Here is a 26,028-nt window from a genome sequence, read left to right as displayed (position 1 = left end):
GGCTATAGGTATTAGGGAGCCTTTCTTCAAAGACAGCGCATGCCCCACAGTGACAATTCAGACTGAGTAACTCAGCATCCTAGTAGGTGGGGCTTAGTCCTCTATATCGGATTCAGAAAAGAAGAATGTGCTATTTCTTGCAACAAAACAAAAGTGAAATAGGTCGCGAGAGGTGGGGCCTGAGTGTGGGATTCAGAGGAAAGCTGGCTTACTTTTCACTGCAGGTCATAAGGGGTGTGTCTTGGGGGGGGTGTGACAAAGACTGACCAGACTTGGGTCAAGCACTTCTAACCTCTCTTTGCTCCTGACCTTGGGAGGTGTCCCTCCTTATACAGTCCAGTTCTAGCCAGATTCCTGCTAAGTTAGTTTAGCCAGAATCCCCCGTCCTCCATATCTGACTCCCCTCCATATGTAATCTGGTTCTTCATCTTCCACCGTCCCCCAGGTGATGGCTGGCCTGCCTTCAGCAAAACTCCTGTGACGTGCAATTAGCCAGGCTGCCTCCTGCCCCCCCAGAGGTAGCCTCCTAGCCATTTTTCATCCACTGACCACCCCCCACACACACACACACACCTGCTCCTTGGCCATAAATTCTACTTTTCCTTGTATTTGGAGTTGAGCTCACTCTCTCTGCCCTATTACAAAACCCCTCATTGCAGGATGCCCTCTTGAATAAAGTCTGTCCTTACCACTCTCTGACAAGTGTCGTGAGTACTTTTTTCTTTAAGAGGAAAGACTTTCTTTCTTCTCTGAGGAAGGGGAATTGGGGGGATTTCCTCAGGAGCAGGGTGGGATGAGGGCATCCAGGATTGGCCTGGACTTGAACACAGGGAGGTGTGGGGCACTTCTGAGGGAGGGTCCTGTCTAAAGGGTTTGAGGGGAGGCAAGGCAGGCCCTAGACAGACTGGGAAGCTGGAACAGGAGGACTTCAGGCTGTGAGTGGGTCCCTCAGGCAGCCAAAGGGAGGGATGGAACCAGGACTAGCTTTGTATGTGTGATCACCCTCAAAGGGCCCTACACTTGCTGCAATGCGCTGCTGTTGACATTTTTTTTTTTTTTAGATTTTATTTATTTATTTGAGAGAGAGACAGAGAGAGAAGCAGACTCCCTGCTGAGCAGGAAGCCTGATGCAGGGCTCCATCCCAGGACCCCAGAGATCATGACCTGAGCTGAAGGCAAACGCTTAACCGGCTGAGCCACCCAGACGCCCCATCTCCTGTCGCCATCTTGAACTTATTAATGATGCTTGAACAAGGAGCCTCACATTTTCATTTTGCTCCAGAGCCTACAAATGATGTAGCTGCTCCTGGCCTGAACCAAGGCCTTGCAAGGAGGGGCAGGAACTGAGAGAAGGAGCAGGGGACTGGTTGGGTGCCACCTGGAGGGTGGAAGGAGGCGGCCCGAGCAGGCAACTTGAGCTCCATGGGCTGAGGCCCAAAGCTCCCAGGTTCCACAGGGGGCAGGCAGTGTCTGCATCACGGGCTGCTGCCCTAACCCCAACCAGCTATCGGGGAGCGTCGATCTTTTCCTAGCCGGGCCTTCCAGGATTCACTCAGGGAAGCAAAGAAGGCTGTATTTTCAGAACACACCAGAGCTTGTCTTGTCTGCCGAGAACATTTTTCTTTCTTTCTTTTTTTTAAATCTAATGTATTCTTTGTGTACCTGCCCGCCCCCCAGCATGTTTAAGGTATAATTTACATACAGGAAAATGCTTCCTTTGTAGAATACAGTTTTTAGAACTTTGACAAACGCAGAAAGTTGCGTAACCAACTCTACAATCAAGATACAGAGTAGCTCCATCACACCCCCCAAATTCCCCTGGGTCTCAGTCAGCCCTCTCCCCCCTCCCCAGCAACCAGAGGTCTGCTTTCTCAATAACCTTTCTTTCCTTTTTCCCCCTTTTTGTGAGCAGTGTATAATCCCTCCACATATTAGGACATATTACAAAGTAGCAAGTAAAACAATATGTAAAAATAATACTACATCACGATGGAAAGGACAAAGAGCCAGAAATAGATTCCATTCTGTAGACAATCTTAACGTTATGATAAAAGGCTCCCAAACGAGAGGAAAAGGCAGGATCATTTAATAAGAGGTACTGGAATAACTGGACAAAAATTTGGGGAAAAAAATAAGCCATACTTTGCACAACCCCCTGCAAAATAAAATGCGCATGTATTGAGGAGTTAAATTTTTAAAAATCAAATCCTAGGAAACTAGCAAAAGATTAAACGCGCTATTACTGAGTTAGTGGAGACCAGCTAAGTTTTTCTGCTTTGAAGCAGCCCCACCCTTCAACGCAAACAAAACAAAACAAAAGCTGCAGTCCCACCAAGCAAAGATTGACGAAATCATCTATTTCATAAACGGTGCACGCTGAGAAGTAACAAAATCGCGAAGCAAGGAGAGCCACGTTTGGGGTGGACAATGACAGATAGAGGTGGAATGGCCTGCGGGGGGGCGGTGTGTGTGTGTGTAATGCGCGTGCGCGCGGGCGGGACATTCAAAGTCCTTGGAGAAGCCAGGCTTCGCTCCCGCCCACCTGGGCTGTGAGGCAGGCAAGGGCTCCCCCAGAGGAAGTGAGGAAGCCTAGGGAGTTCGGGCAGGTCTGTGAGGTCCTGCTGGCTTGGAGGCGGCTTCAGCCCAGCCGGTGGCCCCAGGCAGGGTTCAGTCAACTCTACGCCCCCGCGGCGGCCAGGACCACCCAGGCTCGAGGTGCACTGACAGGCCTCTCCGGGATGCTCCGGACCGCCCTCTTCCCGTGTGTGTCGTAAGGCTTTGGAGCCGCCATTCCCTCATTCATAAGGAGCGTATTGGCTACCTCCGGCTATTTACGAGCACGTACTGTGTTCCAGGCACTTGGTGTTGGGGATACAGCAGTGATGAGTACAAAGTCCTGGCCCCAATGGATCTTTTATCCTAAAAGGGGTGTGTGTGCGTTAGGGGCAGGAAGAGACGGAATAAACGAATAAACACAATTTCGAGTCAAATGCTATAAAGAAAACAAAACTGGATTATGCAAACACTAAACAGAAAACAAGATTGTGCAAGGGTGTTTGGGGGTGGGGTGGGGGGGAGGGAGGAGGCCTGGAGGGTTGGAGGGGAGATTGCTCTTGAATGACACTGGCCCCAAAAGGGAGCAGGAAGAGATAGAGCCTTTTCTCTTGGGCTGTCGCTAGTCAAAGTCCCTGAGGCCTAAGGGGAAATGGGGGTGGGGGCACTTCTCTGCCCCTCCCCTGCATAGCAAGGGGGCCTGGGAAGACCGAGAATTCAGTCCCCGCCTGCCCTGCGTTTGGGGTCACCTCCTTTCTCTTCCTTCCTAACCTTTACCCTTCCTCCTTAGGACGGTTGTGCAAAACCCCTCTCTCCCCCCTCCTCGGCCCCCCAAGGAGGGCGGTCACCGAGGGCGGCAAGACAGGGGCTGGGACCCCCACCAGAATCCTCCTGTTGAATACCCAATGGTTAGATCAAGTACAGGCTTAGGGGACGACCGAGGCTGGGGTAGGAAAACAGGACTTTTCTTCTAAAGATCACTTGGTATTTCAAAAAGAGCACCAAGGAGCCACGCAGGAAAGCTTAACTCTTGGACCCCTGGCATGCACTGTGCTGTTCGGGTTTGTCTTCACTTTGGAGGAGGGTGAAAGGCAGAGCGCGGGGAAGGCACAGTCGTTTCGGGTTTCCGAGAGCGGCGTTGGGGTACTGGGACCCCGGGGAGGAGGGGGAAGCCCGGCCCGCCCTCCCCCAGGTCCGCGCACCCCCGCCGGCCGGCAAGTGGGTCGGTCCGATTCCTTCCCACGGAGAGGGAGGGTCGCAGCTCGGCCTGCGGCTGTGGGCACCCGGGGAAGCCCGGGGGCGACAGACGAACTGCGGGAGGCCGGGCTTCCAGCGGCAGCCCCCCTCCCGCAGACGACGCCACTCTCGACGCGCGGGAGAGGGTAGCGCGATGCTCGGACCGCAAACCGCGAGCTCGCGGGACCGCCACCCCTCTGCGAAGCCGCGAGTGGGCGGGTCCAGATCCGCCGAGCAACGGCCGCAGCTTCCGGTTCCGGTGACAGAGGCGCCGGAAGTCAGGGCCCCGGCTGCGGGGACGAGGTGAGAGCCGCCTGGCTTCCGGGCCGGGAGGTGCGGGCGGAGGGCGAGGTACTCCCGGCCGGCCGACGGGGGCGCGGGGGCGGCAGCTCGGCCGGGGTCTCAGGCCCCGGGCCTTCTCCGGAACCCCCCCAAGCCGCGGCCCCAGTCTGCCCGTGGGCTGGCTTTCTCTTCAGCTGTCGGGCCCGAGCCGGGAACTGGAGTCCCACGGACTCGTAGGACCCTCGAGAGCCGCCTCTGCCGGGGGAGCCGCGCGAACTGAGACGTCCCGTCCTAGTGCGAGCCGGCCGGGTCGGAGGTAACCCGGTGTGGACGAGGGGGCCAGACGGGGGGGCATTCGTGCAGGGCCTTAGGAAGGGTGAGTAGGAGTTTGCCAGTCATTTGCACGGTAATGCAGGTGAAGGTCCTAGTAGAAGCTGCAGCCTAGGGGAATGGTTTGCCCTCCCTCCAGTTTTGGTTAATGATAAAAGAGAGTTTTGAAACTTCAACTAGAGATGTGCAATGAAGACAAGGAACAGAGGGATAAGATAGAGTGTCTGGTGTGGGGGTGGAGCAGAGGGGTTAGCATTAGATACATCTCTGAAGGGGTGACGTTGACCCTGGACCCTGAGATAAGGAGCCAGTCATGGGAACATTTCGGGAAGAGTGTATCAGGCAGAGGGAACAGACAGTGCAAAGGCCCTGAGACAAAGATAAACTCTTGTCAAGGACAGAAAGGAGGCTAGTGTGGCTGGAGTATGGCCAGTGAGGGGGAGAGTGGTAGATGAGGCTGGAGAGGTGGTTGGGAGTCAACTCAAAAAGAGCCTCCTAAGCCGTGAAAGGGAGGGTGGGGGATCCCAGGCTGGCTCAGTCAGAGGAACATGTGATTCTAGATCCCTGGGTCATGAATTCCAGCCCCACATTCTGTGTAGAGATTAAGAAAGAAAGAAAGAGAGAAAGAAAAGAAAGAAAGTTTATGCTGAATACAGTAGGCATCTAGTGGGTTTTAAGCAGAGGAGTGGTGGGTAGGGTGGAGAATGGATAGAGTTGAGGGGTGTGGAAGTGTAAGAGTTGGGTCAATGGAGGCTGTCCAGTTCTGTGTCAGGCAAAGGAGACCTCTCTATGATTTGCACAAACCTCTTCCCTTTTGCCCCAGAAGGGGCCCTTCTGTTTCAGGATGCTGAAGTCCGGGGACTAAACCCATGTGTGCCTAGTGGGGATTTTAATACTTCAGTCATGTCTCTTCCCGTCAACCACCACCCCCCTCCTCGCCCCGCAGATTTGAGCCCAGGCCCTCCTAGCCCAAGGGTTAGGAAGTGGATGTACCATTTACTCAGCAAGCATTCACTGAACACCCACTGTGGACCAGGACCTGGGCTGGGCACTGTGGGGAGAGAGAGGACAAAACTGGCCTCCAGGCCTGAGCAGCTCACTGTCTAGTGGGGGGAGACCTGTAGACAGGCAGTTACTGTAATGAGGACTTAGAGGTGTGTGGTATGGGTATCCCCCACCGAGGTGTTTGAAGCAGAGAAGGAGACGGGAGGATTTCACTGAGGGCTTTGTGGGGAGCTGGTGATTAAACTGCATCTTGGGGGGTCTCCGTACAGACAAGTGCAGAGGGCACTCTGGACACAGGAACAGCTTGTACAAAGGAGGCGAATGTGTAATTACACTGGGCTTGTGTGTCAGGCCATGCAGTGTTGAGTCAAGGGGTGACAGGATCCGATGTGTTGTTTTGGAGGGATCACCCTGATGGATCATTTCTGTACAGGTGAGACCTTGGGGAGGAGGGCTTGAAACGGACATGAAATTCCACTGGATTCATCATGACGTTGGCAAAGACAAACTCACACACTCATCCACCCTAGTGCCTGGTGAAGATGACCGAGTGGCATTCAGGCAGAGTGGCTCACCATGGACAGACTAAATTAGCCTCCTGGACAGTTCTGTTTTCCCAGCTTCTGTATTTTATTTTAGATTTTTTATTGAGTTAATCAGACTTATTAGTTTATTATACATTTAATTGGTTCAGGCAAGGCCTTTATCTCTTTTGTATTTATTGATGTATTCCCTTTCATCCCCATTCCTCCTCCCCCACCCACCATAGGAAACCACTCTGATGTGTTTGCATGTGTCTTTGGTTGTATGCGTAGATCTTTTTCTTTTAAGACACACTCTAGGGGCGCCTGGGTGGCTTAGTTGGTTAAGCATCTGTCTTTGGCTCAGGATCCCAGAGTGCTGGAATTGAGCCCATATCGGGCTCCCTGATCGGTGGGGAGCCTGCTTCTCCCTCTCCTTCTGCCCAGCCCCCACCCCGCCCCATGCTTGCTCGCTTGCTCTCTCTGTCTCGTGCTCTCACCCTCTCTCAAATAAAATCTTTTTTTTTTTTTAAAGATTTTATTTATTTATTTGACAGACAGCCAGTGAGAGGGGGAACACAAGCAGGGGGAGTGGGAGAGGAAGAAGCAGGCTCCCAGCTGAGGAGCCTGATGTGGGGCTTGACCCCAGAACGCTGGGATCACGCCCTGAGCCGAAGGCAGATGCTTAACGACTGAGCCACCCAGGCGCCCCTCAAATAAAATCTTTTTAAAAAAATTTTAAAAAGACACACTTTAGGGGCGCCTGGGAGGCTCAGTTGGTTAAGCGTCTACCTTCGGCTTGGGTCATGATCCCCACATCGGGCTCCCTGCTTGGCAGGGAGCCTGCTTCTCCCTCTGCCTGCCAGTCCCCCTGTGTGCTCTCTTTCTCTGTCAAATAAATAAAAATTTTTTAAAAAGACACACTTTATTTATTTTTAAGATTTTTTAAATTTAATTTTTAGAGAGCACATGTGCATGTGCACACGCACGAGTCAGGGAGGGACAGAGGGAGAGAGAATCTCCAGCAGACTCCGCTCTGAGCGTAACCCTGAGATCGTGACCTGAGCCAAAATCAAGCAGCTGACACTCAACCAGCTGAGCCCCCAGACACCCCTGTTTCCTTTTCTTTTTTTTAAAAGTAAGCTCTGTGCCCAACACGGGGCTTGAACTCAAAACCCTGAGAACAAGAGTCACACACTCCGCTGACTGAGCCAGCCAGGTGCCCCTGCATGTATAGATTTTTAATTTACATAAATGGCATTCTGCCCAGAGTTCGTTTTGCTTCTTTCTTTCCCCCTCAATACCATGTTTGGGGATGTTATTGATGCTTCTGTGCGTATGTCTGGAACACGGTGTCTCAATGCTACACAGGTTTCCGTAGATGCATCTCCCACGTTTTACTTCCTTGACTTATCAGTTCCCCCAATGCCGAGGCTCCTAGATCATCTGCCCCTTGCTGCCACAACACACCGTGGTGGGATGAAAGTCCTTGTATGCATCTCCTTCCTTGGCTTTTTTTTTTTTTTTAAGATTTTATTTATTCGAGAGAGAGCAAGCAAGCACGAGCAGGGGAGGAGCAGGGGAGGAGCGGGAAAGGGACAAGTGGATTCCCCGCTGAGCAGAGAACCCAATGCGGCTAGATCCCAGGACCCTGAGATCATGACCTGAGCTGAAGGCGGTTGCTTAACCGACTGAGCCACCCAGGCACCCCCTTCCTCAGCTCCTTAATACAATTCCGAGATGCTGACTTGGGCTTCCCTGAGATAATCCTTTCATCAGTTGGTGTCCGACAGGGCCAGACTGTTTGACCTTGGTGAGGTCCTGACCTTTCTTGAGCTGTATTTATATTTGGTAAATTGTGATTCTGGTTCCCAGACTGTTGGCAAACATTTCTTTTGTGCTGCCATCTTTCCTAGTTGATCATCTCACAGGCTCTGTGGTTAATTTCCTGTTTCTTGTCATCATTAATCATTGCTATACACTTATTCCAACCACAGATATTGGCTGCTTTCCCTTTCTGGTGAGATGGTGGGCTGTTAAGCTGGTCCAGAGAGTAATGTGATGCAAAGTGCTTTAGAGAAGGGCTCTGGAGCCAGACGGCCTGGCTTCATTTCCTAGGTCCTCCCTTTCTCAGCCGCATGACCTTGGGCAAGTTATTTAATCTTTCTGTGTCTCATTCTCTTATCTGTAAAGTGGGTCTAATAGCTGTACCTACCTCATAGTGTTTTGGTAAGAATTAGATAAATTAGTTGATGCATGCAAAGTTGTTAGAACGGTGCTTGGCACATAATAAGCCCCAACGAAATGTTAGCTAATAATAACAGTAATAATTATTATGGTGATATTGTTTCAAGCAGGAGTCTCTGGTGTATTTTGCCCATCAAGGTCATATTCAGTTATAGGGTATTTGTTCAGGGGGCATGAAGAGGAAGGCATGTCTTCCGGACATCATGATTATGATTACAAATTCTGGTGTGAAGGCATCAACTGTAAAGAGGGAGGGCAAAAACACATCTAAGGCCCTGTTTGCCATTTCCCTGTCGCTCATCCCTTGTCTGGTAAGGAGACAGTGGGTGCAGGCTGGGCCAGGAGGACGAGGCCAAGCCTGGTGGTGCTGGTGGGAATGGGGAGTCTGGTGAAACCAGGAGCATCCCAGGGGTCACCTTGGCCATAGGATTCTTGTGATGTTACTCTGTACGCTTCTTTGAGAGAATGGACAGCTGGCCTGATTTGAACATTTGAGAGAGCCCTTCATTTCAAATCCTTTAGACGGAAGGATAGGGAGGAAAATCTGTCAAGCATTTGAGGGTTGTTCACATGGTTGGTGTCAAAGGCTGCTCTGGAATAGAGGGGAGCAGTGGCCCAGAGTGGAAGGGACTTAGGAAGGGCGGTGCCTTGCTGGTGGGACCAGAAAAGTCAGCTTTCTTTCAGTGGTACAATAAGGGAAGGGTGTGTTACAAGAGATGTTCTAGTCTGGTGGGGGAGGCGGACCCTCAAATAGGTCCTTACTGGTGATCAAAACTGAAACAGAAGGGTGCCACATGAGGGAGCCAGGTGGCAGCAGGCTAGGGGTGGCTGCTGGAGGAGGTGGGCTCTGAGCTGACCCGGAAAGGATGGGCCGGCTTTTTTGAGCAGTTGACGAGGGGAGGGCTAATAGCAGATAGGGAGAGGAAACAGCATGCACGCGGGCCGGAGCTGGGAGGGAACAACGTTCTGGGTGGCTGGACGCAGGGGAGACTGAGGCTGGAGAGGTGGGCAAAGCCCATCAGGCCCACGTGCTCGGGCAATTGTTCCTTAGGCTGCATTTTCAATTATCGGCCATTCAAGGGCTGCCTTCATGGCTTCTGTTACTGTAGTATGTGGAAAACCAAGTCCAGTAATTGAAGAGAAGGCGCTTATGATGAATATATAAATATACGTGAGATATGAAAGCAGGTAATATTTGTCTGTATTTCTAGTAGATAGTATTGCCTGCTGAGGACTCCGTGAGGCCTGTTCTCTCCTCTGATTAAAAAGAGATGAACAGGGATTATAGAATGAATAGAGTTGGAAGCAGTAATTTTGTAACTGTGATTCAAAACACCTGCCTCACGCCTGCCTGGTCCCTCTGGGGCACCATGGCTGGGGTGATGGGCACTGTGGACACGTATGTTAAGCCGGGAATTTCTGAGCATGGATCAATGACATGGGTGTGGCAGGGGGTCTGGGAGCCCTCCCCAGCGTGCCCCCCAGCCCAGGTGAGGCCTGACGCAGCGGACCCCTCCCGCCGGCAGGCAGAGGCCACCATGGAGCAGTGTGCGAGCGTGGAGAGGGAGGTGGACAAGGTCCTGCAGAAGTTCCTGACCTATGGGCAGCACTGCGAGCAGAGCCTGGAGGAGCTGCTGCACTACGTGGGCCAGCTGCGGGCTGAGCTGGCCAGCGCAGGTGGGTGTGTGCCCGTCGTCCCGCGCCCCCCTCCCTGCCCAAGAGGCCCACATCTCCCTCCCCGGGGGCCTGGGAGCCCCCAAGGCTGCTTGGTGTCAGGCTTCTAAAAGGATGACGGTTTGGACATCGGTCCACGGATGCCTAGGTCTCCTTGAAGTGGGATAATGGAAGTTATTCTGAGCTATTTCAAAAAGCCCAGGAGAAATTACTAGTTTACCTGAGATTATTTTCATTTAGATTTTCTTTTTCTTTTTTTTAAGATTTTATTTATTTATTTGACAGAGAGAGAGACAGCTGGCGAGAGAGGGAACACAAGCAGGGGGAGTGGGAGAGGAAAGAAGCAGGCTCCTAGCAGAGAAGCCTGATGTGGGGCTCGATCCCAGAACGCCGGGATCATGCCCTGAGCCGAAGGCAGACGCTTAACGACTGAGCCACCCAGGCACCCCTTCATTTAGATTTTCATTTTAGATTTTGTTTTCCATTTGCTTTTCTACTTTGAATTTTTTTTAAAAGATTTTATTTATTTATTTGACAGAGAGAGACAGCCAGCAAGAGAGGGAACACAAGCAGGGGGAGTGGGAGAGGAAGAAGCAGGCTCCCAGCGGAGGAGCCCGATATGGGGCTCGATCCCATAATGCCAGGATCACGCCCTGAGCCGAAGGCAGACGCTTAACCACTGAGCCACTCAGGCGCCCCTCTACTTTGAATTTTTTTTTTTTAAAGATTTTATTTATTTATTCGACAGAGATAGAGACAGCCAGCGAGAGAGGGAACACAAGCAGGGGGAATGGGAGAGAAAGAAGCAGGCTCACAGCAGAGGAGCCCGATGTGGGGCTCGATCCCACAACGCTGGGATCACGCCCTGAGCCAAAGGCAGGCGCTCAACCGCTGTGCCACCCAGGCGCCCCTACTTTGAATTTTTAAGACATTTTGAGATCGTTTCAAATTTTCAGAAAGCGCCAACTGCTGATTCGTTGCCGTACTGGCTTTATCACTTCTCTTGCCTATTCTTACTTTTTAACCATTTGAAAGTAAGTTGCAGCTGTCGTACCACTTTGCCCCTAAACTTTCAGTGTGTATTTCCTAGGGTCAAGGGCATTCTTTTACGTAAATACAGTGTATTATTAAATCAAGAAGTTAAACATTAATACAATGTTATGATCTAATGAATATAGCTCATACATCAGTTTTGTCACTGTCCAGTAATTTTCATAAAACATCTTAATTTTATTCTCCATTCTAGGATCCAATCCAAGATCAGGCGCCACGTGTAGTTTCTCATGTCTCATCTTTGGTTTTTTAGCCTGGGACATTCTCCCACTTGCCTTTGTCTTTCATGACGTTGACGTTTTCGAAGCACTAAGGCTAATGATTTTGCAGAATCTCTCTTGGTTTGCACTTGCCTCCTGTTTCCTCCTCCTCACTCGGATGTTGCATCTCGGGGCACCCTCACATCAGGAAGTACAAGGCGTCAGCTCGTTCCCTGATTGGTGATGTGAACTGTGATCACTTGGTTAAGATGGTGTTGGCCAGGCTCCCCCCACGTAAAGTTAATATTTCTTTACAGTTAATTAGTAAGAAATTGGAGGGGAGGGGCTTTGAGCCTGTGTAAATGTCCCGCACTCTATCATACTTGAGCCCGCTGGCCCAGGGACGATTCTTGCCTGAATCGGTTATTACAAAGCAACGTGAGAGACTTTTCCTGCTCTCTCTCTTTTTTTTTTTTTTTAAAGATTTTATTTATTTATTCGACAGAGATAGAGACAGCCAGCGAGAGAGGGAACACAAGCAGGGGGAGTGGGAGAGGAAGAAGCAGGCTCACAGCAGAGGAGCCTGATGTGGGGCTATCCCATAACGCCGGGATCACGCCCTGAGCCGAAGGCAGACGCTTAACCGCTGTGCCACCCAGGCGCCCCATTCCTGCTCTCTCTTGTTCCTTACGTACAGTTGGCCCTTGAACAACACAGGTTTGAACTGTGTGGGTCCACTGACATGCAGATTTGTTTTTCAGTAAATACAGTACAGAACCGTAAACGTATTTTCTTTTTTTATGATTTTCCCAATGACATTTTCTTTTTCTTCGCTTTATTGTAAGAATACAGTATATAACACAGGTGACATACCAAATATGTGTCAGTTGACTATGTCCTCGGGAAGGTTTCTAGTCACCAGTAGGCTATTAGTAGTTATGTTTTTGGGGAGTCAAAAGTGATACACAGAGTTTTGACTGTGCATGGGGTCAGTGCCCTTAATCCCCATGTTGTTCAGGGGCCAACTGTACTTGTTGGCATTCAGCTCTCCTTTTTCCCTTATTTTTTATCAGCTCACACTTCATAGATTCTTGTTTTATTCGTTGGGTTATAATCCATTCCTGTTATTATTTATTTTGATGCTTAAATTGTCTTAGATTTGACAGAGGTCACCCCTGATTCCTCTGTCCTTTTTTTTTAATTGAGCTAATTTAATTCACATTAAAATTCACTTTCTTAAAGTGTACAATTTTTAAGTTTATTTTTAGTGTATTTACAGAGTTGTACCATTATTACTAGTGTCTAATTTCAGAATATTTTCATCACCTCAAAAACAAACTCCACCCACTAACAGTCATTCCATTTCTCCCGCTCTTTCAGACCCTGCTTCCGCTTACCTACTTTCTCTCTGTGGATTACCTGTTCTGGATACTTCATATAAATGCAGTCCCACGATGTGCGGCCTTTTGTGTCTGGCTTCTTTCACTGAGCATGTTTTCAAGGTTCATACCTGCTGTAGCATGAATCAGTACTTGATTCTTTTCTGTGCTGGATCATATGGTAATTCTGTTAACTTTCTGAGGAATGGCAAACTGTTTTCCAGATGTCGCTGCAACAGTGCATGACGGTTCCAGTTTCTCTGTATCCTCACCGAGGTGGCATGTCTGTTTGATTATGGCCGTCCTAGGGGGTATGAAGGGCTGTTTTACTGTGGTTTTGCTCCGCATTTCCCTAGCATCTGATGACGCTGAACATCCTTTCATGAGTGGGCTTGTTGACCATCTGTTTATCTTCCTCAAAGAACGTCTACTTAAATTGCTTCCCATTTTTTAATTGGGTGGTTTCTTTTTTCGTTGAGTTGTACGAGTTCTTTATATACTCTTTAATACTAGACCCCCATTGGATATTCTGTCATATGGGTTGTCTTTTCACTTTTCTGATGGTAACCTTTGAAGGATAAAAGTTTTTAATATTGATGAAATCCAATTTATTTTTTCTTGGGCTGCTCATGCCTTTGTTGTCTTATCTAAAAAAACATTGCCTAATCCAAGTCCATGAAGATTTACACCTCTGTGTTTTCTAAGAGTTTTGTAGTTTTGGCTCTTACACTTGGGTCTTTGATCCATTTTGAGTTAATTTTCAGATATGGTGTAAGGTCCAGCTTCCTTCTTTTACATGTGGATAGTCCGTGTCTCACCATTCTTTCTGTTCTTTCTCCTCCTGGGTCCTTTTCACATGACCCTTACTTTTTATTTGTTGTTGTTATTATTATTAATTATTATTATTATTATTATTATTTAGCATTTCTTAGCTTTCTGGCACATTAAGATAGTCCCTGGAGTAAGTAATTTCTGCAAGGAGATGTTCTTTGGGTGGAAAATGCTATTTGGAAATCAAGGTCTGGGTTGTTACTGAGGTGTCATCGTTTCTGGTTTTGTAGCAGACAGATCTGTCTGTCTGTCTCTGTGTTGGTAGGCCATGAGTTTACACTGATACCTCCAGTTTCAATCCCGCATCACAGGGAAGGGATTTTTCCGAGACCTCCCCCATCCATAGCTGTATCTCTTTTCTGCAACAGTGAGAAGCCTGACTCCCAATACCGTCAATACATTTCTCATCAATACATTTCTCATCGGCTTGATTTCTACCGTACGAGAAAGTATTTTCAGAATTGCTACACCTTGTACCTCTGTGAAAAACAAATCTACAAAGTAGAGTTTGTTTCCTTTTAATTTTTTTTTTTAAAGAAAGTATGCATGTAGAAAAGACTCCAAGGTCAAAAAGCTTGCAGTGAAAGGGGAGTCTCCCTTTACCCCTGATTCCCAGTGCCTTTGTGCCTCTCTCCCAAGTCACCCCTGTCCCCAGTTTCTCAGGTACCCTTGCAGACAGCATCTGTGTGCACGTGTAGGTGGTATGTGTGTCTGTCCCCTCCCCCCTTTTAAACACAAAGGGTAGCCTCAAGTGCTTGGTTTCCTGCACCTTGCTTTCGCCCCTCCAGTTTGTCTCAGAGAATGTTCTTTTTTTTTTTTAAAGATTTTATTTATTTAGGGGTGCCTGGGTGGCTCAGTCATTAAGCGTCTGCCTTCAGCTCAGGGTGTGATCCTGGCGTTCTGGGATCAAGCCCCGCATCAGGCTTCTCCCCTAGGAGGCTGCTTCTTCCTCTCCCACTCCCCCTGCTTGTGTTCCCTCTCTCGATGGCTGTCTCTGTCAAATAAATAAATAAAATCTTAAAAAAAAAAAAAAGATTATATTTATCTGTTTGACAGAGAGAGCCAGCCAGGGAGAGAGGGAACACAAGCAGGGGGAGTGGGAGAGGAAGAAGCAGGCTCCCAGCAGAGCATGGAGCCTGATGCAGGACTCGATCCAAGGACCCCGGCATCGCGCCCTGAGCCGAAGGCGGAGGCTTAACGACTGAGCCACCCAGGCTCCCTCCGGAGCCTCACTGTGTAGAATTCTGCCTCGTTCTTGCACCTAGTTGCTTACCATTGCATCATGTGCTTGTGCCGTACTGCAGTAAATGCCCGGGCCTGGGTCCTTGTGTTCAAGGGCAGGTGAACCATGTGGTAGAATGGCTTCGTCTTTGCAGGTCTGATCGCCCTTACGCTGTGCTGTTGGTTAACAGATGGTGGTGGCCTGCTGCAGTGTGTTTACAGGGAGACCGTGTTTTCTCAAGGGAGGGCTTTGTCAGTGCTAGTGGTTTCAGGGGGGTCCTTGGGCAGGGAAGATTTGGGCATTTCAGGTTAAAAGGCTTTGGTGTCAGGGCACCTGGCTGTCTCAGCCGGTGGCACATGTGACTTCCGATCTTGGGGTCGTGAGTTCAAGCCCCATTTTGGGCCTGGAGCTTATTTTAAAAAAGGGTCGGGGGGGGTGGCTTTGGTTTCCTGAGAGCTGTTGCTTTGTCCTAAAGGAATGTGGCCAGGAAATGTGCAGAGTGTGGCCGTCTGTGACCTGGATGGAGCAGAATGTGGGAGATGAGTGGCAAGCTGGGGTTCAGGTGGGTGGCACTGATGTCAGAGGGGAATGCGGTCCTGCCCCAGCTCCCTGTGTAGGTGGGTGGCCCAGCTCCTGCCTCCTGTCTGTATTTGTCAGGAGGTGTTCAGTTACAGGTGCCAGAAACCCAGCTCAGACCAGCTTAAATGAACAGGCGGGGGTGGGGAACACTGGATTCATGAACTCGGGTAACTGAAATGTCCAGGCGGGGCTGGTACTCACGTGATACCTTCAATCTACAGTACTCATTCTCAGAGCAGTGCCCCCCCTCCCACCCCCGAGGTGGTCACGGTGCTCCAGCAGCTCAGTTCCCATTCTGTGTTCATTGACTTGGTAGAATATATCTCTCTCCCAGGGCTTCGGGTCTGGGAGCTGACATGCTCCCTGGCTCTCTTGGGTCATGTTTCATTCCCTAAACCACGGTGCGGTCATCTAAAGAAGGCACATAGGTGCTGGGCTGAGGAAGGGGCGGGTGCTCTGTCTGTCCTCCTCTCTCCCAAATCTCGTGTGCTCTTGGTGGTTGGTCTGGTTCTCGCCCAGCCATGGGGGTAGAAACTGCTGCAGGCTTGGCGCCCTGAGCCTGAGCTTGCACGCCAGTCCTGAACCTCCCTGGCAGTGTCCTCGGGGTTGATAGGAGGCGTTAACCTGGGAATAGTGCCCAATGGCTCAAAGCCTTCTCACATGTGGTGTCTCAGTCAAGACAGTGAAGAGCCATCGGGTGTGGTGGTGGGGAGCACGTGCTGTAGCTCTGTCATTGTCACCTACCCAGTTACCACCTCAACTTCCCCAGCTACAGGACGGGATGCTAACAGTGTCCACTGCAGAGCACGGTGGTGAGGATTAAATGAGCTAAAATAGAGTACTTCCCTGTAGGAAGTGCCAAATCACCTACATTTCACAGCAACAGACAGGGCCGGTACTGTCCCCCCATTTTACAGATGAGGAAATGAACCAGGAGTTGAAGCTGCTTGCCCCACTTGGCCAGTTCTAGGGCATGCATTTAAAAAGTGGTGGGACCTGGAACAGAAGCTAGGGTCTTTTACCCTGGAGTTCAGGGCTCTCCTGGGCCTCCGGGCTGGTACTGGGGAAGAGAGGAAGCAGGGACCAGATTTGCTCCTCTGTGTCCTGATTCACTGCCAGTGTTTCCCTGCAGCCCTCCAGGGGACCCCTCTGTCAGCTACCCTCTCCCTGGTGATGTCCCAGTGCTGCCGGAAGATCAAAGACACCGTGCAAAAATTGGCTTCGGACCACAAGGACATTCACAGCAGCGTCTCCCGAGTGGGCAAAGCCATTGACAGGGTGAGCGTGTGGGCAGCCTCGGGCTGGGGGTGGGGATACCCCGCAGCCAGTGTCTGGGGGTGGGGGGTGGGGCGCCACAGGAAACTCGAATACTGAGTCCAGGCCCTGTCTCTGGTCCCATCAGAACTTTGACTCTGAGATTTGCGGAGTGGTGTCGGATGCGGTGTGGGACTCTCGGGAGAAGCAGCAGCAGATCCTGCAGATGGCCATTGTGGAGCACCTGTACCAGCAAGGCATGCTGGGTGTCGCTGAGGAGCTCTGCCAGGTAACGGCCTTGCGGGAGGGGGCTGGAACCTGCCTCCTCTGCTTCTTCCTGAGGGCTGTCTTTATATTCAGTTCCTGTTACTCTGTACATAAATTTATTTGAGAAGGGAAATCATTACCCCCGCCATAAATAGAAGATAGCTCTAAAAATATTGACGATGGCAAGTGAAGTCATGAGCCTCTAGCTAGAGTTGGTTGCCAGCAAGGTTCTGAGTTGAGGCCTGATAGCGCTTTCTTAAAAAGGGAGGTTAGTAACATGACAAAGTCGTAGTTGTTAGGTGTTAAAAGCACACTAGCAGTGTAATGAAGAGGACTGCCGAGGAATCATTTTCTCACCATGCTGCTCAACGCAGGTCTCTGTCACCCTGGGCCTGGGGTGGGTTTTGTAGTCTGCGCTCCGGGAGGCCAGCCTGCAACACTCAGCCTTACAGAACTGGGATGTTCTGGAAACAAAGTCCTCCAGCGGTGGGATTGTGCTCTCCCCACAGGAATCAACACTGAACGTGGACTTAGACTTTAAGCAGCCTTTCCTCGAGTTGAATCGAATCCTGGAAGCTCTGCATGAACAAGACCTAGGGCCAGCATTGGAGTAAGTTGGCCGTCGGATGGGCCGGGGCGGGGGACGGGGCCCCTCTGTGGCCTTCACATCACCTGGTGTACTTGACACGCCTCCAGTCCTGTCTCATGGGCCCCACTCAGGCATTTGGAGCCCACCTCTCAGTCCCCGCTCCACCAGACCGCATCTCCTGCCCCAGCAGCTCCCTTTCTTCCCAGATGGGCCGTCTCCCACAGACAGCGCCTGCTCGAGCTCAACAGCTCCCTGGAGTTCAAGCTGCACCGCCTGCACTTCATCCGCCTCCTGGCGGGCGGCCCCGAGAAGCAGCTGGAGGCCCTCAGTTACGCCCGGCACTTTCAGCCCTTTGCACGGCTGCACCAGCGAGGTGAGCACCCCAGGGTGCTGGGGTGGGGGCTGCCGGGCTCCGGTGGGTGTCAGCAGGGGTCAGGGTGTTGGGCTGCGTGTAACCAGGATGCCTTCCGCCCCCCTGCGAACCCTGACCCCTCCCTCACAGGCTCCCAGGTGAACTCCAGACTCAGAGCTCTTCCCCTGCATCTGCCTCTGCCATACCCTTCCGGCTTCCCCTCAGGCTCTGCACACCTGCCGTGGGCCCACCCACACTCAGCCCACGGAAGTGTGTGCGCCTGCGCTCCGCCCGGGCCTCTCCCGCCTGGAGGCCGCCCACTCGTGTCCTTAAGACTCACTAGGCACCTCTCCACAGCTTCCTTCCTGAGCCTTCCCCCGTCACAGCGGATTTCCAGACCTGTCACTGGAGTCTCCCCTTCCAGATGCTCGGCATTCGTAACCACGCCTACTGGTAGCAACTGGTTCTTTAGCTCCACTCCTCCCTGTTTATTACCTCACATTTTGTGAAATCATAAAAACCGAGCATTGTCAGTTAGTAAATCTAGATACCACCTGAAAGTTTTTTAAAAGGGAGAGTAGCTAGTGTTGGAGAAGAAAAACGTGAGCGCCAACCTGAGACTCACTTCTCGGTGCACTTGGAAGGAAGGGAAGAGACCTCACACTCACCTCCCTACGGGATTGTCTCGCGGCTGAGGCTTGTCCTTGTCCCACAGAAGCAGCCCCAGTTCTGCCTGAGGGCATCTCAGCGCACCCAGCCTCCCCCCCCCCAACTCCCCTCCTCCCACTGGCCCTGACCTGTGCCCTGGTTGCCTTGCAGAGATCCAGGTGATGATGGGCAGCCTGGTGTACCTGCGGCTGGGCTTGGAGAAGTCGCCCTACTGCCACCTCCTGGACAATAGCCATTGGGCAGAGATCTGTGAGACCTTTACTCGTGATGCTTGCTCACTACTGGGGCTTTCGGTGGAGTCGCCCCTCAGCGTCAGGTACCAGCAGCCCTGTGGGGGCAGCGCAGGTGGGAGGGTTTCAGGGGCAATAATTTGTGGACGCCAGTCCATGTGCCACGGATGGTACTTGGTTCTTCAGGCCTAAGCTGGCTCCCTTAGTCATCCCTCTGGGTAGGAATTACCTGATTTTACAGTTGGAGAAACTGAGGTTAGGAAGAGTTGTGGCCTGATGTCATTGCAAGGTCAGTGACAGGGTCAGGGTTCCCCTTTTGTAAGGTCTTTTGAACGAGGTCCCTGGCCTGCACCTCGCCCCTGAATTATCACAAGACCCTCTGCAGCCTGGCCTCCTCTCAAACCACCTCCCTTCGGGGAGATGTGAAGGCGCCTGAGCAACGTGCATGGAGAACTTTCCCTGGGAAGGCTCCTTCACAGTAATGTTTGCAAGACGCACAAGGTCTTAGGAAATACAGGTAGTCACCCTCGTTTTACAGATGACAAACACACAGCCCAAGGCATGCGTGGACTTGGCCAGGGCGTCACGGGGAATAAAGGGCACGTGGACCTGGTCCCAGAATCCCACACTGCACCACTGTGGAGAGTGTCACGTCATCTCCCGCCGCCCCCCCCCCCACCAGGGGAAAGGATTCTAGTGAAAGAACAGTGTTTCCCAGCAGGAACACCAGGGACACGTCCCCATGGTTCTCGGGTGCGCGATTTCCCCTAGCGTCATAGGTATTTGGCCCCCGAGGCACCAGCCGGTCGACTCCCCGCCCTCCCCCCCCAGTCTGAGTCATTGTGAGATTTGCATTACCCCGTGTCTGCGTGGCCTCGTTGATGATAACCAGTCAGAGAGGGGCATTACGACAGCAGAGTAGGGGAGACAGGCAGGCTGGGGCCCTTTCCCACTGATCACTATCCCCATCACACCAGTGACATTCCAGTGGTTTGGACAAGCAGCTATCTGCCCCCTAGATCTTCCTTTTGTCTTTCCCATAGATCCTCAAACTCTGGGGTGCGTTAGCACGACTCTAGAGTCGGACACACGTAACTACCTGTGTGGCATTTTATGAGCGACCGAAGACTGTCCAGGACCAGTCTGACCATGTGCCACTTTAGAGCCCCGCCCCAAGACACACACCCACGACAGCGTGCTGGCGCCTTTGTCTGTCTGCCAGCTTCTTGGTCCGGGTCACTGCAGCCCCTGCTCTCTGTTCCGCAGCTTTGCCTCGGGCTGTGTGGCGCTGCCCGTGCTGATGAACATCAAGGCTGTGATTGAGCAGAGGCAGTGCACAGGCGTCTGGAGTCACAAGGACGAGCTGCCGGTGAGGCTTGGCATGGGGGGGATTGGACAGAAGGCACTGGGAAGGGTGGCCCCAGCTGGAAGTAGGACTCACCCCTCCGCTGGCCTCCCCAGATCGAGATCGAACTGGGCATGAAGTGCTGGTACCACTCGGTGTTTGCCTGCCCCATCCTCCGGCAGCAGACGTCAGATTCCAACCCTCCCATCAAGCTCATCTGTGGCCACGTGATCTCCCGAGACGCACTCAACAAGCTCATCAACGGAGGAAAGTAAGTTCCCCGTGCTCTGCCCCGTCTTGGCTCGGCTCCCCGGCCAGCCAGCCCCCAGAGACCTAAAACATTCTTTGTTGTCCTCCCTGTGCAGGCTGAAGTGTCCCTACTGTCCCATGGAGCAGAACCCAGCAGATGGGAAACGCATCATATTCTGATACCTGCCTCGAAGGAACTTTGTCGGAAGGGTTTTCCACCCACGAGCCTTGCTGTCTCAGTGGGGGTGGTTGGCTCCGAAATGGACTGTGGTTCATTTCAGAGCGAATGGCTGAGCGCCACCGTGGGCAGAGGCCAAGAAGGGAGAGGAACCAATCTGCTGGGTAGCTGGCTTCTTGGCTAGAAGGGTAGGAGACACTGGCTCTGCACTCCTGCTGTGGCCCCGTTTCTGTCTGCCAGTGACTCAATAGCCGCCAACATAGAGGCAGAGGACTCGGCCAGCAACGCAGACGTCTCTTCAATCCTGCCCCCAGCCAGGTGGCCTCCAGTCCCACCTGTGCAGTTCCGGTGCCCGCGCCTGCCCCGGCCGTTGTATAGCCTCACGACTGTATGTATCCATTCCCCACTGTAAATAGTCCGGGTTCAAACCGAATGCCGCGGTTTTATAATTGAGCAAATATATTCACAGGCCTTCTCCTTACTGTACTTGCCTTTAGCTTCACCAAGGAATTACTGCACGCCCACCGTGCCCAGAGAGAACCTGGTATGCATCTCGGACTGGGTGAAAGAGCCCTGGGATAGGACACCAGGCCCGGGGCCAGAGGCTTTTACACAAACATGTATCGAATCTTATGCCCTCCTTATTAGGAAGCAGCGTGAGGGAATTTAGGAAGATGAGCGGACTTGCCCTACAGGGCTCACAGCTTGTGAAGGAGACAATTTGGAATTGAAACTAGATCCGACCCTCCGTCCCAAGCTCCGTCCCAAGCTCTGTTCGGTTGACTCCAGGGTGCCTGGAGTTTGGTTGCTCTGTGTACCCACTGAGCCCCGTGCTGGGGCTGGAGCGCAGGAAGGCACCTGAAGTCTGAGAGGTCTGAAGGGACTGGGTCACCGGGGCCATTACGTCAAGCAGGAGAGCTGGTCTGGGGTTCGGCTCTAGCTTCCTGTGCCTACTTCAGATTTACTGTATGTGGCCCAGTTGCTTCCAGAAGTTTCCCAGGGGCATTTCAGGCTCTTAAGGGCGGAGGAAGGAGGAAAGAGGCACGGGGGTGTCCCCAGCTCAGGGGCCACAGGCTTTTGTGCAGGGGTCTGGTGCGGCAGCCTCGTGCTGTGGAAGCGGGAGGCGGAAGCTGGGGGTGGGCAGCAAAGAGTCTGTTCTCAGCTGGGCTCTGGCACCAGCCCTGGCGGCCCAGCATAGCACGGAACACCTCTAAGTCCTCCGGGTTCTCTGGTGAGAGAGGCTGTTTCCACTCTCTCCTGCCCACCACCTCCTTGGCCCCACCAGCGGCTGCTACTGAAGAAAACACCCACAGACTCAACACACTCGAGCCTTAGCGTTTACTCCCCCCACACCGCATTCTCGGAGCCGTCTGCGCTGGCGCGCGACGGGAGAGGATGCCGGCTCTGCCTGCCGGGGAGAGCTGGCGGAGCTGCCCAAGAAGAAGGCCAGCCGCAGGGGCCCGGGGCAGGTGCGAGCATGGGCGGCAGGAGGGCAGCCAGCTGGCCCGCCGCCAGCCCCCCAGCTTCCAGAGCAGGGGCCTGAGTCCTTCACATGGGGGGGGGCAGGGCCTGCACCTCCTCCAGACACTCGTCGTAGGCCTCCTGGTACTCCTCATGGGGCTTGACCATGATCACGCAGGTGGGGCGCTTGGAGCCCGCGGCTGCACCCAGGTCCTGCGGACAAGGGAAAGAAGGGCTGTGTGGGGCAAAGGCTGTACCACCTGTATGCCCGGGAGTCACGAACCCACGACCCACCGGCCTCATCCAGCCCTCCGACACGTCACACTGGCCTTTCAACTCTGCCAGCTTTCAAGCCACAGGCTGACAATGCTGGGCCTCCACAGCCACATGGCAAGTGGCAATGGGCTTTTGCTGCAGAGGCTGCCACCTGAGGCAGGGTCCTGGTCCCAGCCTCCAGTCCCTTGAACACCCCCTTCTTCCCTGAGCACTGCAACCACCTCACAGGACTACCTGTGGGCGCACACCTCCTTTTTCATCCCCACGGTCCACAAGGGCGGGAATTCCCAGTTTCCAACAAGGAGACTGGGCCAGGGACCAGCAGAGCCAAGGATTCATCCACATCCGTCTCAACTGCAAAGCTTGCATTTTTCCACAGTGGCCTGTTCCCACAAACCCAATGCCAGACCCCCTCCTCCAATGCCGACCAAGATCCGGGGCGGGGGCTCGTGTGTTCTTTACCGTCTTAGAGGGGATATAGACGTAGGGCAAATTCCGGTCCTCACACATAACTGGGAGATGGCAGTATACCTCAATGGGCAATGTGTCTCCTGCCAAAACCATGATCCTGCGATGAGAGAAACACCGTCATTTCTAACTCGCCCATTCCCTCTTTTGGTCAAAAAGTGCCACCTCTGGACTGGGCCTCTGGACAGAGATGGAGAAGATGGTCCCAGCCCTCAAGGACCCCAGATGCGAATCCCCACTTTCTGAAAGTGCATGCAAATTTGTGTTTGGTGATCACTTCCTCTGGGGAGGTGAGCCCTACCTAGTTCTTGGCAAATAAGTAAATGCCACACAGGGTGACAAGTGGGATTCCACGGGGGCAGGTGAGGTATGGGAGTGACACCAGGGAGTAAGAGCTCAGCTCTCCTTGGAGAGTCAAAAAAGGAATCAGGAGGTAACAATGGATCAGAAAGCTGAATGAAGGTGTCAGGCGGCCCTTGGGAGGGGCTGGAGGCAGGGAAAGCACTTGAGACTGAGACGATCAGAATGGCTGCTCATACCCAGGAGCTGGTCGATGGGGGCCTGGGATGGTTCTGAAATCCAGGGTAGGGATGGGGGCAGACAAGGAGGCTAGAGAGATTGGCAGAGGGCACACCGGGGGCCTTGAGTGCCAGGCTGGGAAGCATGAGTTCAGTGCCGAGAGTCACAGGGAACTAATGAAGGCTTGCCAGAGAGCCGACTCCTGGGTGGCAAGGTGTCAGGGCTCTGGGGCAAGGGCCTTGGAAGTCCTGAAGACACCAAGGAAGAGTGTTGTCCAGGGCGGGGAAGGGGGTTGTGGGGTGAGAGGCAAACACAAGGAAAGAGCTCTTAGTTGCAAGCACTGGGCCCACTCTCCTGGTTTTCCTTTTGTCTTCCAGGCTCTCCTCTGCCGGCACCCTTCCTTTGAGTGGCCTTTCAGTGCTGGTGCTTCTCACAGCCTGATCCTTGGCTGCCCTCTCAGTACCTTCTCCCTGGCTGACTCAGGCCACAGCCACGGCCACGGCATCAGATGCCATATATGTGCTGACAACTCCCAAATCTGTTCTCTCCTGCCTCTTCTCTCCCTTCCAAGCTCCCAGTCCGTGTAGTCATCTGCCTATTTGACAGTTCTGCTTGTTCCAGGGGCAGGGGGGTGTCCCATGTCTAAAAGGCACCTCAAGAACTTGTCTAAAACCAAACCTGTGATCTTCCCACACAAACCTGGGCCCATCCACTGTTCACCATCTGAGTGGGCCCTCTGCTCAGCTGGAATCCAAACCTTCTCACTCCATGTCCCAAAATCCTCTTAGATGCATCCACTTGAGTTCTGTTTCAGCCACCAATAACCCAATCAACATCGCCCTCACCTCTCCTACAGTGGGGCAGCCTCCTAGCTCAATTTCCTGGTCTACTCTTGTGCCCCTGATCCTTTCCAGAGTTGCCAGAAAAATCTTCGCAAGGTAAACAAAATTATGTCACTCCCTGGCTTTAACCCTCGGTGGCCTGAAAAACTCCGAGTACAAAAACTAAATTTACCATGGCTTACCAGGCAACGCTTCTGACCACCACCATCCTCTCTCCTGCCTGGGACCCAGTATCTTCTGGCGGAACCCCTGCGCCCTAAGTCAGACTTCCCATGGAGCATCACATCCCCCAGCACTACTGATCTCTTGAGCACCAACAATGAGCTTCCAGAGATCAAGCACCGAGAGGCTTTGTCCTGTCCTCGAAAGAGCTTACTGTCTGGCCTGAGGGGGAGAAAGATGTCACGAAGGCGGCATCCTCATGCACCCTGTACGTTCCTTCACAGTTATGTCAGGACTTTTGTGAGTGACTGAAGCTGGGCTCGACCCTGCGTGCGCTGGCTTCTTCGAATCGCTTCCCCCGGAACTCACTTTCCCGGTGGTGTTCCTCTGAGCTCTTGTGAGTGACGTGTACTGGAGGGAACTCACCCACGGCGTGATGACCTTGTGTATCGGGGGCGGATCACTGTTGCCGGCTTTCGCCGAGCACCTACCAAGCCGTGGGGCCACCCGTGCTACCGTCCAGAAACGCAAAACCCGGCGGGAGGAGGCCTTACCCTTTCTCGCCTTTGTTGATAAACTTCTGAACCTCCTTCACCCCGCGCCGAATCTGCTTCTGCTTCACGGCTGCAACGACACAAGAGTCAGTCGGCGGGCCTCGGGCCGCCCCCCGCGCCACCACCGGCCACCGCGGCGGCCGCACCACCTTTCTTGATGCACTTGTAGAGCTTCCGCGTGAGGCGGCGCGAAGCCAGGGGCTGCGCGATGGGGTTCAGATTCACCAGCAGCTCGTGGTAAGTGCGCTCCCCCAGGCAAGCCTCCGTCTGAGCCTCCGGCCCGTCCGGATCTGCCTTTATTTTGGTCATCGCGGCCACCGCGGCAACCAGATACTCCGCGCTAAGCGAATCCACGCGGCCCGGGCCTCAGGAATCACTTCCGGGTCACCCCGTACCGCGGGAAGCCGGCCGTACACCACAGCCAATTAGGGAACGGAGTTTCCTACTCAAACCAATCGTTGACGCTCAGCTCCTTACAGACAGACAGGGAGGGGCGGAGTCTCGGCTGGAGGGGCGGAGCGGATCCGAGGCGGGCCTCCCCCAGTGCACTGGAGGCGAGGGGCGGGGCTCGGTGGGAGGTGGGGCCCGGCGGGGGCGGGAAGGGACGAGGACGCAGGCTGGGACTGGTCTGAGAGCCCCGCCTCGCGGGTACCGGAGGCGACCGTGGAGACCGTGGCTGTGGGGGCGTAACCACGTCTAAGGGAACGGGACCCTCCTGCCTGAGGGGCGGGCTCTGCGACGGAGCGGAAGAATGGGGATTCCAAACCACCTTAGCGTCTGATCCTTACACGGTCCTGGGCGAGGTGCCGCAGGTGCCAAGGTCAACGTAGAGCCTGGCGCTTCTAAGGGCTTCTTCCGTTATAGCACGATTTCTCACACTCTGCTCTCTTCTGTGGCCCCACTCGCGGGCGCCTCTCTTCCCGCAGCGACCTGCTCAAATGTTGCCCCCGAGAGATGTTCCCCTTGGCCACCTCATCTGAAACTGCGGTCCCCACCGACCTCCACCGACATGCCCTACCTCTTCGTTTTCCTCCTAGTTCCCACGACTGCCTGGCATTACGCACAATCCAAGGCCTGGCCGAGACGCCAGCGGGGGCGCGGGGGAGGAGAGCGGGAACACTGGGGGCGTCGGCACTGGGGCTGAGACTGCGCGGCGCCGTGGGGGACGGCTCCGAGTAGGCGCCCCTCTGCAGGTATCCCTAGAGCATTAGTAGACGGTGACGCTGGGGAGGTGAGCAGACCCAGACTGGGGTGGATCTCGTTATCTCCGGCTGATTTCCTCCACTGTGTCTTGGAACACTGGATGGATAGGAATTATATCGTTGCTACAAATTCATTGCCTTTGATCGTGCTGCGGTAAGCCTGACATTCTTGTGGTGGCGGAGTAGGCCAGTCAGTGGAACTTCAGAAGTCTGCAGGTGGCCTTTGGCAGCACAAGTTAGTTAAGCCAATTTAAATATTGACCTTTTAACCCTGTAACCAAGTGCAAAGTCATTCGATA

The 26,028-nt window shown here is 53.1% G+C and overlaps 2 protein-coding genes across 5 annotated transcripts; one reads left to right on the top strand and one right to left on the bottom strand.

Annotated features, from left to right (window-relative positions):
- Positions 1-3,943: 3,943 nt before the first annotated feature.
- On the top strand, positions 3,944-20,727 carry RMND5B (required for meiotic nuclear division 5 homolog B). 4 transcript variants are annotated; one of them, XM_034655869.1, is made up of 10 exons: positions 3,944-4,092; positions 9,701-9,851; positions 16,245-16,390; positions 16,515-16,655; positions 17,143-17,243; positions 17,429-17,595; positions 18,394-18,559; positions 19,740-19,842; positions 19,935-20,089; positions 20,184-20,727. In XM_034655869.1, the coding sequence occupies exons 2-10, from the start codon at positions 9,713-9,715 to the stop codon at positions 20,245-20,247; spliced, it is 1,182 nt and encodes a 393-aa protein (XP_034511760.1). In that variant the 5' UTR covers positions 3,944-4,092; positions 9,701-9,712; the 3' UTR covers positions 20,248-20,727. The 4 variants fall into 4 exon arrangements, with proteins under 4 accessions (XP_034511760.1, XP_002924106.1, XP_019660240.1 ...); XM_002924060.4 differs by lacking the exon at positions 3,944-4,092 and adding an exon at positions 4,099-4,387; XM_019804680.2 differs by lacking the exon at positions 3,944-4,092 and adding an exon at positions 15,009-15,095 and having other exon boundaries at positions 9,715-9,851.
- Positions 20,728-21,568: 841 nt separating this feature from the next.
- NHP2 (NHP2 ribonucleoprotein) lies at positions 21,569-24,912 on the bottom strand. Its single transcript, XM_002924059.4, has 4 exons — positions 24,677-24,912; positions 24,528-24,597; positions 22,445-22,550; positions 21,569-21,919 (listed from the first exon to the last, which is right to left on the bottom strand). Exons 1-4 carry the CDS (start codon positions 24,834-24,836, stop codon positions 21,794-21,796), a joined length of 462 nt encoding a protein of 153 aa, XP_002924105.2. The 5' UTR covers positions 24,837-24,912; the 3' UTR covers positions 21,569-21,793.
- Between the last annotated feature and the right edge of the window lie 1,116 nt (positions 24,913-26,028).

Source organism: Ailuropoda melanoleuca, chromosome 3 (genome assembly GCF_002007445.2).
Source record: "Ailuropoda melanoleuca isolate Jingjing chromosome 3, ASM200744v2, whole genome shotgun sequence".
In the NCBI taxonomy this organism is placed as follows: Eukaryota; Metazoa; Chordata; class Mammalia; order Carnivora; family Ursidae; genus Ailuropoda; species Ailuropoda melanoleuca.
Note: the sequence above shows the minus strand (reverse complement) of the source record. Positions and strands in the feature narration are given on the sequence as shown.